This window comes from Loxodonta africana, chromosome 6, assembly GCF_030014295.1.
Source record: "Loxodonta africana isolate mLoxAfr1 chromosome 6, mLoxAfr1.hap2, whole genome shotgun sequence".
NCBI lineage: Eukaryota > Metazoa > Chordata > Mammalia > Proboscidea > Elephantidae > Loxodonta > Loxodonta africana.
The window spans coordinates 32,919,200-32,936,283 of NC_087347.1; the positions used below are offsets into that span (position 1 = coordinate 32,919,200).

Here is a 17,084-nt window from a genome sequence, read left to right on the forward strand (position 1 = left end):
TTTTTTTTTCAGCATGAGTGGTTTTTTTGTTGTTGTTTTTGTTTCTGTGCTTTAAGTGAAAGTTTACAAATCAAGTCAGTCTCTCATACAAAAATTTATATACACTTTGCTATGTATTCCTAGTTGCTCTCCCGATAATGAGACAGCACACTCCTTCTCTCCACGCTGTATTCCCCATGTCCATTCAGCCAGCTTCTGTCCCCCTCTGTCTTCTCATCTCCCCTCCAGACAGGAGCAGCCCGCGTAGTCTCATGTGTCTACTTGAGCCAAGAAGCCCACTCCTCACCAGCATCATTTCCTATCTTATATTTCAGTCCAATCCCTATCTGAAGAGTTGGCTTTGGGAATGGTTCCAGTCTTGGGCTAACAGAAGGTCTGGGGGCCATGACCTCCCAGGGTCCTTCTAGTCTCAGTCAGACCATTAAGTCTCATCTTTTTACAAGAATTTGAGGTCTGCATCACACTGCTCTCCTGCTCCATCAGGGATTCTCTGTTATGTTCCCTGTCAGGGCAGTCATCAGTTACAGCTGGGCACCATCTAGTTCTTCTGGTTTCAGGCTAATGTCGTCTCTGATTCATGTGGCCCTTTCTGTCTCTTGGGCTCTTAATTACCTTGTGTCTTTGGTGTTCTTCATTCTCCTTTGCTCCAGGTGGGTTGGGACCAATTGATAAAACTTAGATGGTGCTTGCTAGGATTTAAGACCCCAGATGCCACTCTCTGAAGTGGGATGCAGAATGTTTTCTTAATACGTTTTATTATGCCAATTAACCTAGATGTCTCCTGAAACCACAGTCCCCAGGCCCCCACCCCTGCTACTCTGGCCTTCAAAGCGTTTGGTTTATTCAGGAAACTTCTTTGCTTTTGGTTTAGTCCAGATGTACTGACCACCTCTCCTACATTGTGTGTTGTCTTTCCCTTCACCTAAAATAGTTCTTATCTACTATCTAATTAGTGAATACCCCTCTCCTTCCCTCCCTCCTCACCCTCGTAACCATCAAATAATATTTTCTTCTGCATTTAAATGATTTCTTGAGTTCTTATAATAGTGGTCTCATACAATACTTGTCCTTTTGCAACTGACAGATTTCACTCAGCATAATGCCTTTCAGTGAATCTGGCTTGAATTTCTGGTGGTTTCCTGTAGATGTACTACTACAACCACTTTTGAATGATCTTCAGCAAAATTTTAATTGTGTGCAATATTAATGATATTGTTCAATAATTTCCACATTCCTTTGGATCAATTTCCTTTGGATTGGGAACAAATATAGATCTCTTCCACTCAGTTGACGAGGTAGCTGTCTTCCAAATTTCTCGGCATAGACAACTCAGCATTTCAAGTGCTTCATCTGTTTGTTCAAACATCCCAATTGGTATTCCGTCAATTCCTGGAGCCTTGTTTTTCACCAACGCCTTCAGTGCAGCCTGGACCACTTCCTTCAGTACCATCGGTTCGTGATCATATACTACCTCCTGAAACGGTTAAGTGTCAACCAATTCTTTTTTGTACAGTGATTCTGTGTATTCCTTCCATCTTTTTTTGATGCTTCCTGTGTTGCTAAGTATTTTCCCCACAGAATCCTTCACTATTGCCAATTTGAGGCTTGAATTTTTTTTTTTTCAGTTCTTTCAGCTTCAGAAATGCCGAATGTATTCTTCCCTTTTGGTTTTCTATCTCCAGCTCTTTGTATATTTCATTATAATACTTTACTCTGTTTTCTTGAGCCACCCTTTGAAATCTTCTGTTCAGTGCTTTTAATCAGTTCTTTGTTTCACCTTAGCTACTCTACATTCAAGAGCAACTTTCAGAGTCTCTTCTGACATCCTTTTTGGTCTTTTCTTTCTTCTCTTTTTAATCATCTCATGCTTTCTTCACATATGACATCCTCAATGCCATTCCACAATCCATCTAGTCTTCGGCCGTTAGTGTTCAAAGATTTAAATCTATTCTTGAGATGGTATCTAAATTCAGGTGGGATATACTCAAGGTCATTCTTTGGCTTTCATGGACTTGTTCTAATTTTCTTCAACTTAAACTTGAAGTTGCATATGAGCAATTGATGTTCTGTTCCACAGTCGTCTGCTGGTCTTGTTCTGACTGATAATATTAAGCTTTTCCATCACTATCCACAGATGTAGCTTATTTGATTCCTGCATACTTCATCTGGTGAGGTTCAGGTGTAGAGTAACCATTTTTGTTGTTGAAAAAAGGTATATGCAATGAAGAAGTCATTGGACCTGCAAAATATTGTCATGGGATATCCGGTGTCATTTCTATCACCAATGCCATATTTTCCAACTACCAATCCTTCTTCATTTCCAACTTTTGAATTCGAATCACCAGTAATTATCAATGTATCCTGATTGCATGTTTGATCAATTCCAGGTTGCAAAAGTTGGTAAAAGTCTTCATCTTCAGCTTCAGTGGTTGGTGCGTAAATTTGAATAACAGTCATATTAACTGGTCTTCCTCATATGCATATGAATATCATTCTATCACTGACAGCACTGTACTTCAAAAGAGATCTTGAAATGTTCCTTTTAATGATAAATTCGACGCCATTCCTCTTCAATTTGTCATTTCCAGCATAGCAGACCATATGATTGTCTGATTCAAAATGGCCAATACCAGTCCATTTCAGGTCACTAATGCCTGGGATATCCATGTCTATGTGTTTCATTTCATTTCTGATGACTTTCAATTTTTGTAGATTCATACTTCGTACATTGCATCTTCTATTAATGGATGTTTACAGCTGTTTCTTCTCATTTTAAATCATGCCACATCGGCAAAGGAAGGTCCTGAAAGCTTGACTCCATCCATGTCATTAAGGTCAACCCTACTCTTCCCCAGTCAAATTTTGAGTGCCTTCCAACCTGAGGGGTTCATCTTCCGGCACTGTATCAGACAAGGTTCCACCACTATACGTAAGTTTTTTACTGGCCAATTTTTTCAGAAGTAGACTGCCAGGTCCTTCTTCCTAGTCTGTCTTAGTCTGGAAGATCAGGTGAAACCTGTCCACCAAGGATGACCCTGCTGGCGTTTGAAATACTGGTGACAAAGCTTCCAGCATCACAGCAACATGCAAGCCACTACAGTACAACAAACTGACAGACATATGGTGGTCATAGTTCTTAAATGCATATAATTCCAAAACTCTACATAGCACTCTTAATGTTTAGTAATATCCTAGCAAATTCCATGTCTCTACCATATTTTCCTTATGTTTATTATCTAATGCTTATTAATGGTAGAAAAATACTTAGATACAATTACATGTATATAAATGTCAAAAACATGTAATGTTGAAGTACGCATATTTGATAAATCTACAAAGAAAAAGGAATGTAATGAAATGATTAACACAAAAATCAGAAGAATGATCACCTCTGGACTGGGAGAGAAAAGGGAAGGCCTTTGCGGGGGACATTTAGGGTGGTTCAAAGGCTCTGTCAATACTCACTTTGTTGTTCTTTAAACATGTACACTGTACTCTTTTTGTATATATTACATTTTTTAATTTAAAAATTACTTTAGGATCTGAAGTATTGTATCATAATTTGTCTAATGTTATTTTTCTCTTTTTAAATTTTTCCCTTTAAAATTCACAGACACTGAACACTTTCAAAGAATATAATACCCATAACTTTCTCTCAAATTATATAAGGATATTATTTGCATTGAAAATTTGTTTGAGATTACTGAAATTCAAATTCTATTCCCATAAGCCAAAACTAATTTTCAAAGTAAGAGAGCAACATCTCTTTCTAAACTAGACCATATGGTCACATAAAATTGGCAACTCTTAACACAATTCTGAGCAGGAACAAAATACTCAACTTGAAAAACAGTTATTAATTTAACTATAAACCTTAAGGACTACTTGGCCCTACTATACATGACATGTACTTCCTCTGTACAGCTCTAAAATCAGTTCTCACAATTTTCTCTTTCATCAAATATTTCCCATTTTTAGCTGTTTATTCTGAATTCATATTTTCCCATGATAAACTATAAGATTTATTAAAATGCAATAGTATGTGTATATATCATTTCGTTTGGAAATAAATATTATTGCATGCAAAATGTCACCTTATAGCAAACTAAAATGATACAAATTAATAATAACTAATATAAACATAATCCAAACCAGTATTTTTTATAAACTTTTGGAAATTAACTTGCAAAAGAAAAAAAAAACTTTTACCTCATAGTATGCATACTTAATTGTATCTGTGTAGTTTCTTGTAAATATTTGAGAAGTATCACTCTTCATTAAAAAAAATCGATAATTGTGGGTTTAAATGTCTAGTCAATAATAGTTCACTCTTTCATAGTTTCTCCTAGGATTTTTGTTTATTATTCTATATACCATACAAGAATAAATATTGAATTTAAAGTCCTTTTCAAGTGAGGAGATAGTGTACCAAATATTAATATTCTTAAAGTGGAAGCTACCATGGGTGTTTTTTATATTTTATATATTTTAGTATTTCTAAATTTTGATAATAAACTTGTCACTTGGATAGTCAGAAAATGTTTTTTAAAATTCTTTGATAACTCTTCCCTTATTCATTATAATTTTTGTCTTATTCCCTAAATTCAGAGCAACTAACAGTGAACTTGTCTTATTCCTAAGTTCAGAGTACATGACAATTTGTTGTTCCCTAACTTCAGTGTAAATAACATTTAAGTTGAAGAATCTCTCTTGTCATACCAACCTCAGCCAAAATTAGTAAATAAATAAATAGATCACAGATTCAAAAAATTAAGCTAATATTACTGAAAGAGAATGAACAAGGAAGAGAGAGGGAGACAAATATATGAAATGAATATGAGAGACGGCAACATTTATGAGGAACAAGTAGCTGACTAATAAGCCAACTTCTTTGCATATTACAGTCATCGGCTAAGTAAGGTTGAAGTTGATCAGGCAATCAGAGTGAGGGCAGTCTGAGATGACACAGCCAAATGCTGACACCAGAAGCTTAGGTAAAGGCACTGCAAACCCCGTATGTAACATTAGAGTATATGATTATAAGGAACATAAAGTTATTCAGTACAGGATTTTAGGAATTCTCTCTATTCAGGTAATCAGGATTTGCAACTAAAAGAACCTATTTCTTCATGTTAGGTCGGACTTTTCCTTTTGATCAAAGGGCACTTCAAAATATCACAGAGTAAAGGACAACTGCAAATTTTAAAGCCTTCTTTTATATTTTTTATTTTTTACAATGTTTAGTCATTTGGTGAGTTAGATTTCCTGAGATTTTGATATCTTCAGGACATTCTTTCATATTATGTCTGACTGTATTCTTCTTAAAAGTTATCTATAACTTTTAAGTTATATCTACACCCACTGCAACCCTACCACCCCTTTACAGTCATTCACACCCCCGCCTCACCCAATTTTAGGCACACACCAATGTGATTTCTAGCCTATAGATGTGTTCTTCCTCTTTATTTGTATTACTGTTCTCCTGTATGTAATATCTCTTTTACTACTTTCAAGATTTTCCCACTTAAATTTTTAATGATTTGGATATGATGTGCCTAGGTGCGATTTTCTTTGTGTTTCTGGGCATTCTTCTCTGACTCCAGGTCTTTGCACATTTCATTATAATACTTTGTCTTCTCTAGACACTCTTTGAAACCTTCTGTTCAGCTCCTTTACTTCCTCATCCATTCACTTTAGCTGCTCTATGTTCAAGATCAAGTTTCAGAGTCCCTTCTGACATCCATTTTGGTCTTTCCTTTCTTTCTTGTCTTTTTAATGACCTCTTGCTTTCTTCATGTACGATGTCCTTGATGTCATCCCACAACTTGTCTGGTCTTCAGTCATTAATGTTCAGTGTGTCAGATTTATTCTTGAGATGGTCTCTAAATTGGGATAGGATATACTCAAGTTTGTACTTCAGCTCTCATGGACTTGTTTTAATATTCTTCAGCTTCAACTTCAACATGCATATGAGCAACTGATGGTCTGATCCACAGCTGGCCCCTGGCCTTGTTCTGACTGATGATATTGAGCATCTCTATCTCCTCTCAACCACAGATGTAGTTGATTTGATTCCTGTGCATTCCACCTGGCAAGGTCCATGTGTATAGTCACCATTTATGTTGTTGAAAAAGGGCATTTGCAATGAAGAAGGCATTGGCCTTGCAAAATTCTATCATGCGATCTTCAGTATCGTTTCTGTCACCAAGGCCATATTTTCTAACTACACATCCTTCTTAGTTTCCAATTTGCATTCCAATCACCAGTAATTATCAATGCATCTGCCTTGCATGTTTGATCAAATTCAGACTGCAGAAGATGGTAAAAATCTTCAATTTCTTTGTCTTTGGCCTTAGTGGTTGGTACGTAAATTTGAGTAACAGTCATGTTAACTGGTGTTCCTCATAGGCATATAGATATTAGCCTATCACTGATAGCATTGTAGTTCAGGATAGATGCTGAAATGTTCTTTTGGATGATGAACGTGACACCGTTCCTCTTCAATTTATCACTCCCAGCATAGTAGAGAATTGATTGTCTCGTTGAAAATGGCCAATATCAGTTCACTTCAGCTCACTAATGCCTAGGATATCTATCTTCAAGGGTTCCATTTCATTTTTTACAACTACCAATTTTCCTAGATTCATACTTCATACATTCCACTTTCTAATTATTAACGGATGTTTGCCACTATTTCTTCTCATTTTGAGTCATGCCACATCAGCAAGTGCAGGTCCCAAAAGCTTGACTTCATCTACTTCCTTAAGGTCAACTCTAATTTGAGGAGGCAGCTCTTCCCCTGTGGTATTTTGAATGTCTTCCAACCTGAGAGGCTCATCTTCCAGCACTACATCAGACAATGTTCCGCTGCTATTCATAAGGTTTTCACTGGCCAATTTTTTCAGAAGTAGACTGCCAGGTCCTTCTTCCTAGTCTTTCTTAGTCTGGATGCTACACTGAAACCTGTCCACCATGGTCACCCTGCTGGTATTTGAAATACCGGTGGCATAGCTTCCAGCATCACAGCAACCTGCAAGTTACCATTGTACAACAAACTGACAGACGAGTGGTGGACATACATATACACATATACATATCTTACATTACCAAAATACAACTGTCACTAGTAATGAGCTAACATTGATACACTATTAACTAAATTTCATATTATATATACGTTTATATACATACCTTTTTATACACACACACACCCCCACACAGAGTCAAATTTTAGAGATGTTTATGGAGAGAAGTCTACTCTGGTACCAGGTAATCCTTCATGGCCAGAAGCAGAAGTCCTTTCATTACTGACAATTAATATTTTTCTTTAAAATTAATCTATATGGTATCATATACATATATATTTATCTTAGTATTTTCATCACATTTTATTTTTACCTCGAATTTCAGGAGCAGTGTAACTATGCCCAATTTCCATGTGACGCAATGTTGCTTCAAGCCCAGATATCTAAATAATAAAACACAGACATATGAGCTTATCTACAAAATGACTCAAAAAAGGTTAAAAAAGATGCTGTGTTTAAATATTGATTGTAAAATGTCAAAAACATTAATCTCTTGAATTAATTCATATAAGCCTTTAAAATTCAAACAAATTTTAACAAAAGAAAAACATAAGTATTTTAAATTCAATTTCATGGACAATTATTAAGTATCTATTATGGATATGCCTCTCAAACATTTATTTCACAATACAGGTTCCTGAATCAAGAATAAGCATTGCACATTTTGAATGAGAATTATTCAGGAGTATAATTTGAGACAGGATTCTCTGTGTGAAATGCTTCACAACAACTTAATTCATCTTTATATTTATAAAATAATAAGTAAATTTTACTTGGGAAATATGAAGCTATTTTATTCCCAAAACTCGTAGCTCATTTTTCCACCCACAGCCACTCCTTGTTTCATTAAATATGCTTTATAATTAAGAACATTTATTAGTGATAACATAACATTTACTTACATTTCCTGTACCCAGTAAACCCAGTGTCGTCGAGTCAATTCCGACTCATAACGACCCTCTAGGACAGAGTAGAACTGCCCTGTAGAGTTTCCAAGGAGCACCTGGCGGATTTGAACTGCCGACCCTTGGGTTAGCAGCTGTAGCACTTAACCACTACGCCACCAGGGTTTCCTATTTCCTGTACAGTAGACTTAAATTTAAAATTCAACCTTCAGAAAGCTATCTTATCTCTCACTGTATATGATTATACCAACACAAAATACCACCTGTTTAATTATATACAGATTGTAAACTTTTTAAACTTCTTGTTTAGAATAGTTAAAGATCTATAGAAATTTAACTAGTACAGAGAGTTCCTGTATACCCCACACCCCATTTTCCCTATTGTTAACATCTTACATTATCTCAATTCATCTGTCATTGGTACTGAACCAATATTGATATATTATTATTAACTAAAGTCCACGTTTTATTCAGACTTTATTAATTTTCCTAACATCTCTTTTCTGTCGCAGAATCCTATCCAGATGACCACTTTCCATTTAGGCAGCATGCCACCTTAGCCTTCTATAGATTGGAGTACTTTCTCAGATTTCCCTTGTTTTTTATGAACTTGACAATTTTCAGGAGTACTGGTAGGGTAGTACTTTGCAGAATATCTTTCAATTTGGTTTGTCAGATATTTTTCTCATGATTAGATTAGATTTATTGTTTTGGGGAAAAAGAGTGTAGAGAACCGCCATTATTATCCCATGACATCAAGAGTACATGCTCCCACATGACTTACTACTGATGATGTTAACCTTGACCACATGACTGAGATAGTGCTGGCCAGGTTTCTCCCCTGTAAAATTACTCCTCCCACCACCCCACTTGTTTTCACTATACTTTTGCAATCAAGTCATTAAGGACAACCAATACTTAAGAGGTGAGGTGTTAAACTCCACCTCTTTGAGAGAAAGCATAGCCACATAAATTATTTAGAATTATTTTGCACAAAGATTTGTGTCCTCTCCCTCATTTATTTATTCAACCATTTATTAGTATCCTTATGGATATATAGGTATTTATTTTATACTTTGGGTTCTATTCAATGCTACATTATTTATTTTGTTGTTCAAATTGTTCCATCTTTGACCACTGGGAGTTCTTTCAGGTTGGTTCTGGTAATGAGGAGTATGACTCTATTTTTTGATGTTTGATGGCTCACAGCTTTTAAGCCTCACCTCTCTTTCTTCCCCTTGTGCCCCAAATCTCAGCAAGCTGGTCAGAAGGTCTGAATGTTTCCTCCTTTGGCACTGGTGGGACAGGCAAACCATCCAAGCCCCTCTCTGCTTGTGAGAAATCTCACCCTAGCCCCAACCCCTAACCACCATAAAAACCCTGAGCCAATCTCCTTTCTTGGATCTCTCTTAAGCCATTTGGAGCCTGTTTGGGAGGCCAGCCCTACTTTGCACAATTATGTAAGTAATACAACTTGTTGTGTCCTCTTGGTGTATGTATGGCATCATCAGTCTCAACACTTGAACCAAAATTTGGGTGCTGGATCTCTGCCTCTGCAGATGGCTACAAAATTCCTTTATCCTTCAACTAGGGTTTCAAACCAGTTTACCTAGATTCCAAGCCTTGCTGAGAATTTGCATTTCCATCCCAAATATGCTGAATCAGAATCCACATTTTAACAAGATTCCCAGGTGATTCTTATGTATAACTTCCAGGGAATTTGTTAGAAATGCAAATTCTTAGCAGGGACCTTGTTAGAAATGCAAATTCTCAGCAAGGGCTGAAACTAAACAAACAGGTTCAAAGCCCTGCCCACAACAAAGCCCACTGTTTTATTGGGTTTTCTTGCTTTTTTCTTTTTGGTTTTGTTTGTTGTTTTGTTTGTCTACATGTTTTTATGAGCACTTCCTCACCTTCTGGCACAACAAGACGTTCCAGGCTCACCATATCCCAATCTCATCCCCACTCCACCCCTAGAATCCACCACCCCTGTCAGTTTATCACACTGTGGTGGCACGTGTGTTGCTGTGAAGCTGGAAGCTATGCCACCAGTATTTTACATACCAGCAGGGCAACAAATGGTGGACAGGTTTCAGCAGAGCATCCAAGCTAAAACAGACTAGGAAGAAAGACCTGGTGATCTACTTCTAAAAACAAAAAAATGACCAGTGAAAAACTTAGGAATAGCAGCAGAACACTGTCTGATATCCTGCTGGAAGATGAACCCCTCAGGCTGAAAAGTACTCTAAACATGACTGGGGAAGAGCTGCCCCTCAAAGTACAGTCAAACTTAATGACATGGATGGAGTAAAACTTTTGGGACCTTCATTTGCTGATGGGGCGCAACTCAAAATAAGATGAAACACCTTCAAACATTTGTTAATAATCAGAATGGGGAATGTACAAAGTATAAATCTAGAAAAGCTGTAAGTTGTCAGAAATTAAATGGAACACTGAAGATAGATATGCTAGGCATTAGTGAGCTGAAATGGACTGGTATTGGCCATCTTGAATCAGATAATCATATCTACTATGCAGAGAATGAAAAATTGAAGAGCAGTGGTGCCTCATTCATTATCAAAAAGGATATTTCAAGATCTATCACGAAGTACAACACTGTCAGTGATAGGATAATATCCACACACCTAAAAAGAAGACCAGTTAATAGCACTAATATTCAAACTTATACACCAAAGCCAAAGATAAAGAAGCTAAAAATTTTTACCAATTCTGCCTGCAGTCTGAAATTGATCAAACTTGTGATCAAGATGCACTTATGATCCCTGCGGATTTGAATGTGAGAATCAGAAACAAAAAAGGATCAACAGTTAGAATATTCGATCTTGGTGGCAGAAGCGATACAGGAGATCGCTACATAGAATTTTGCAAGAACAACAACTTATTCATTAGAAATGCCTTTTTTCAATGACATAAAGAGTGACTATATACGTAGAAGACATGAGATGGAATACACAAGAAACAAATAGGCTCCAACTGTGGAAAGAGACAATGAAAAAGCTCAATATCACCAATCAGAATAAGGCCAGGGGCTGATGATGGAACCGACCAGCAATTGCTCCTTCGCAAGTTCAAGCTGAAGCTGCAGAAAATCAAAACAACTGCAGGAATATATCCTACCTGAATATAGAGACCATCACAAGAATACATTTGACGCACCGAATATTAATGACTAAAGACCAGATGAGTTGTGGGATGGTATCACGGACATCATACATGAAGAAAGCAAAACATCATTAAAAAGACAGGAAATAAAAAAGAAAAAAAAAAGGTGGATATCAAAAGAGACTCTAAAACTTGAACACAGAGTAGCTAAAGTGAATGGAAGAAAAATTGAAGTAAAAGAACTGAACAGAAGATTTCAAAGAGTAGCTTGAAAAGAAAAGTATTATAATGAAATGTGCAAAGACCTGGAGTTAGAAAACCAAAAGAGAAGAACACGCTCGGTCTTTCACAAGCTGAAAGAATTGAAGAAAGAATTCAAACCTTGAGTTGCAATATTGAAGGATTCTACGATAAAAATATTAAACGATGCAGGAAGCATCAAAAGAAGATGGAAGGAATACACAGAGTCACTGGACCAAAAAGAAATGGTCAACGTTCAACCATTTCAGGAGGTAGCATATGACCAGGAACGAATGGTACTGAAGGAAGAAGTCCAAGCTGCACTGATGGCATTGTCAAAAAACAAGGCTCCAGGAATTGACAGAATACCAATTGAGATATTTCAACAAGCAGATACAGTGCTGAAGAGCTCAATTGTCTATGCCAAGAAATTTGGAAAATAGTGACCTGACCAACCAACTGGAAGAGATCCATGTTTATGCCTATTCCCAAGAAAGGTGATCCAACTGAATGCGGAAATTATTGAACAATATCATTAACATCACACACAAGTAAAATTTTGCTGGAGATCATTCAAAAGGAGCTGAAGCAGTATATCAACAAGGAACTTCCAGAAATTCAAGCCAGATTCAGAAGAGGACATGGAATGAGGGATATCATTGCTGATGTCAGATGGACCTTGGCTGAACGCAGGTAATACCAGAAAGATGTTTACCTGTGTTTTATTGACTATGCAAAGGCATTCAACTATGTAGATCACAACAAATTATGGATAAACTACAAAGAATGGGAATTCCTGAAAACTTAATTGTACTCATGAGGAACCTGTACATATATCAAGAGGCAGCTGTTTGAACAGAACAAGGGGACAATGTGTGGTTTAAAGTCAGGAAAGGTGTTCATCGGGGTTGTACCTTTTCACCATACCTATTCATTCTGTATGCTGAGCAAATAATCTGAGAAGGTGGACTATATGAAAAAGAACCTGTATCACGTTTGGAGGAAGACTCATTAACAACCTGCAATATGCAGATGACATAACCTTGCTTGCTGAAAGTGAAGAGGACTTGAAGCACTTACTGATGAAGATCAAAGACCACAGCCTTAGTATGGACTGCACCTCAACGTAAAGAAAATGAAAATCCTCACAATTGAACCAATAAGCAACATCATGACAAATGAGAAAAGATTGAAAGTTGTCAAGGATTTCATTTTACTTGGATTCACAGTCAGCACCCACGGAAGCTGCCGTCAAGAAACCAAAAGATACGTTGCATTGGGAAAATCTGCTGCAAAAGACCTCTTTAATGTGTGAAAAAGCAAAGATGTCACCTTGAAGACTAAGGTGTACTTGACTCAAGCCACGGTGTTTTCGATCACTTCATATGCATGTCAAAAGTGGACAATGACTAAGGAAGACTGAAGAACTGATATCTTTGATCTGTGCTGGAAAAGAATACTGAATATGACATGGACTGCCAAAAGAACAAACAAATCTCTCTTGGAAAAAGTACAACCAGAATGTTACTTAGAAGCAAGGATGGCAAGACTCCATCTCATGTACTTTCGACACGTTATGGGGAGATATCAGTCCCTGGAGAAGAACATCATGCTTGGTAAAGAAAACAGTCAGTGAAAAAAGGAAAACACTCAATGAGAGAGTGACACAGTGGTTACAACAATGGGCTCAAGGATAACAATGACTGCGAGCATGGCACCGGACCTGGCAGTGTTTTGTTTTACTGTACATAGGGTCACTATGAGTCAGAACTGATTCGATGGCACCTAACATCAACAAGATAAGAATTTTAAGGAGATGATGATTAGGAATCCAGTAATAAATATAAGATGCTTCTTACTGCTCTTAACTCATATCCTAGAAGTTTTGGTTAGAATTGAACCCTCAGGGTATAACTATGTCAAAGACTACAAAAATAAGCAAAGAAGTTGGTATCAGATCTCTGATTTTGGATCAATTTTCATTTTGTAAAGAGAAACTACGTATTTTTAATATGTTTTCATTTCACTAATGTATTGAGTAAATTCATTCTATGTTTTCATGGTACACTAATAGATTCAAGTTAAAAAGCTAATTAATGGCTCTACAACTAGGATATGCCTGAAAAATATGCTCCAACAGGAAAGAAAAAAAGCTTGGTTGGCCAGTAAATCATTCTTTATATGAAGGGTACCCAAACAAGTTCAGCTCATTAAGTGGTAACCTTGACTCCTTCCCCAAGGACACACCTAGAGAGCTATAGGACTGGAACAATATTCCCTACACTAATTTGGAGACTACACTAATTGATCCTAGGGTTAGACTAGTGTAAGGGATATCTGACATTCATTCTGGCCACCCAGCAACTTGAAACACCCTACATTTAGAAAATCATGAGTCTTCCACCTTCCACTCCAGATGCAAAACACTTACCCAAACTTTCTTGTAACTAGAATACTGACATTATTGTATAGACTCTATCAACCATGTATACCTATTTTCGATTTTGAATAAAAATTTGATAATATGAGGAACCATGTACATTACAGTATTTGTCCTGAAAAAGGCAGCTGCTATATCAGTTTGCATTGGCATCCATAAAATATTCTAGAAGAGCATCTAATTTCTAGTAGTATCATTGTCCATAGTGACACTTATGTTGGCAGCCCAGCGGTGGCATCAATGGCATCTCGAACTCAAAGCTGACTTTCTCAAATCATAGTGAATCTACCATATTAACAATATATTTGATAGAAAGAGAAGTATTTCTAAATCCTAAGGACAGCATTTTTTATGTTTTAAAAAAAAAAAAGAGGAGGCAGGGCCAAGATGGCGGACTAGGTGGACGCTACCGCGGATCCCTCTTGCAACAAAGACTCGGAAAAACAAGTGAATCGATCACATACATAACAATCTACGAACTCAGAACAACAAGCACAGACTTAGACATGGAAAACGAACAAATACAGGCAGACAGCGACTGTTTTCAGAACTAGGAGCCAGCGTACCAGGCAGGTGACCTTCGGAGCCTGATCTGGGGCAGAGCCCAGGGGGGCAGACGGCACAGACAAGGGGCCCAGCCCTACCCCCCTGAACCAATCCCGGTAGAGAGTCTAGCTGGTTGGCGCGGGCGGCGTAGCGGCGCAGCCGGAGGGAGAAGCACCCGGGAGGCAGTGACTGATCTTGGAGCGGGGAGAGCAGCGTCCCAGCCAGGGAGCCGTCCCGCCGGGAGTTTGGCGAGAAGCAGGCAGGGCGCGAGCGGGGGGGGGGGTCAGCTATATTTCACTAAAGCGACCCCGGGGCGGGGCCCACATGTTCGTGCAGGGGGACGCCCACCCGGTTCGCGCGTGTGCTGCGGCGCACCGGAGGGAGAAGTCCCCGGGAGGAAGTGAATGTTCTTGGAGCGGGGAGAGCAGTGTCCCAGGTGGGGAGCCGTCCCGCCGGCAGTTTGGCGGGAAGCGGGCGGGGCGCCAGCGGGGGGGGGTCAGCTATATTTCCCTAAAGCGACCACGGGGCGGGGCCCGCATGTTCGTGCGGGGGGACGCCCACCCGGTTCACGCGTGTGGAGCGACGCACCGGAGGGAGAAGTCTCCGCGAGGAAGTGACTGGTTTTGGAGCGGGGAGCGCAGCATCCCAGCCAGGGAGCCGTCCAGCCGGGAGTTTGGAGGGAAGCAGGCGGGGCGCGAGCGGGGGGGGTCATCTATATTTCACTAAAGCAACCCCGGGGAGGGACCCATACGTTCGTGCTGGGGGACGCCCACCCAGTTCGCGCGTGTAGCACAGCGCACCGGAGGGAGAAGTCCCCGGGAGGAAGTGACTGGTCTTGGAGCGGGGAGAGCAGCGTCCCAGCCAGGAAGCCGTCCCGCTGGGATTTTGGCGAAAGCGGGTGGGGCATGAGCGCGGACTCCAATTATATTCCCCTGAATTGACACAGGGGGCTGGCCCACCTGGTCGTGCGGGTGACGCCCACCCAGTTCACGTGAGCAGTGCGGCGCACCGGAGGGAGGAGTCCCCGGGAGGAAGTGACTGGTCTCAGAGCGGGGAAAGCAGCATCCCAGCCGGGGAGCCGTCCCGCTGGGATTTTGGCGGACGGGGGCGGAGCGTGAACGCGGTGATCAGCTCTATATTCTGTGGTGCTACACTCCTAGCTCTCTGATCCCTCCCTCACCCTCCCCAGGCGGCTCCATTAACATCCAAATACCTGGAGCCAGAGTGAATTCAGATAGGGATTTGACTGAATTTTTTTTTAGCTGATTACCTGGAAAATCTAGTTTCCCAGTGATGGCTCAGAGACAGCAGTCCATATCAAACCACATAAAGAAACAGACCATGACAGCTTCTCCAACCCCCCAAACAAAAGAATCAAAATCTTTCCCAAATGAAGATACAATCCTGGAATTATCAGATACAGAATATAAAAAACTAATTTACAGAATGCTTAAAGATATCACAAATGAAATTAGGATAAATGCAGAAAAAGCCAAGAAACACACTGATAAAACTGTTGAAGAACTCAAAAAGATTATTCAAGAACATAGTGCAAAAATTAATAAGTTGCAAGAATCCATAGAGAGACAGCATGTAGAAATCCAAAAGATTAACAATAAAATTACAGAATTTGACAATGCAATAGAAAGTCAGAGGAGCAGACTCGAGCAATTAGAATGTAGACTGGGACTTCTGGAGGACCAGGGAATCAACACCAACATAGCTGAAAAAAAATCAGATAAAAGAATTTAAAAAAATGAAGAAACCCTAAGAATCATGTGGGACTCTATCAAGAAGGATAACTTGCGAGTGATTGGAGTCCCAGAACAGGGAGGGGGGACAGAAAACACAGAGAAAATAGTTGAAGAACTCCTGACAGAAAACTTCCCTGACATCATGAAAGACGAAAGGATATCTATCCAAGATGCTCATCGAACCCCACTTAAGATTGATCCAAAAAGAAAAACACCAAGACATATTATCATCAAACTTGCCAAAACCAAAGACAAACAGAAAATTTTAAAAGCAGCCAGGGAGAAAAGAAAGGTTTCCTTCAAGGGAGAATCAATAAGAATAAGTTCAGACTACTCAGCAGAAACCATGCAGGCAAGAAGGGAATGGGACGACGTATACAGAGCACTGAACGAGAAAAACTGCCAACCAAGGATCATATATCCAGCAAAACTCTCTATGAAATATGAAGGAGAAATTAAGATATTTACAGATAAACACAAGTTTAGAGAATTTGCAAAAACTAAACCAAGACTGCAAGAAATGCTAAAGGAGACTGTTTGGCCTGATGACCAATAATATAAGGTACCAGCACGATACAAGGTCACAAAACAGAACGCCCTGATGTCAACGCAACTCAAATAGGGAAAGCACAAAAACAAACAAATTAAGATTAATTCTAAAAAATAAATAAATAAACAAAATAATACACATAACAGGAAATCATGGAAATCAATAGATAAACGATCACAATAATCAAAAAGAGGGACTAAATATAGGAGGCATTGAACTGCCAGATGGAGAGTGATACAAGGCGATATAGAAGGATACAAGTTAGGTTTTTACTTAGAAAAATAGGGGTAAATAATAAGGTAACCACAAAAAGGAATATCAATTCCATAACTCTAGAAAAAAGCCAAGAAAAACGTAACGACTCAACAAACACAAAGTTAAACACTATCAAAATGAGAATCTCACAAGCTACTAAGAAAAACGTCTGAGCACAAAAAAGCA

The 17,084-nt window shown here is 38.9% G+C and overlaps 1 protein-coding gene across 6 annotated transcripts in view; it reads right to left on the minus strand.

Annotated features, from left to right (window-relative positions):
* Positions 1-17,084, minus strand: part of LOC111747568 (sperm-associated antigen 16 protein-like) — an 803,762-nt gene that overhangs the window by 684,597 nt on the left and 102,081 nt on the right. For all 6 annotated transcript variants that reach the window (XM_064286709.1, XM_064286706.1, XM_064286707.1 and 3 more), the window contains one exon: positions 7,399-7,468. In XM_064286709.1, the coding sequence (XP_064142779.1) occupies positions 7,399-7,468 (70 nt within the window). The remainder of the gene's footprint in view (positions 1-7,398; positions 7,469-17,084) is intronic.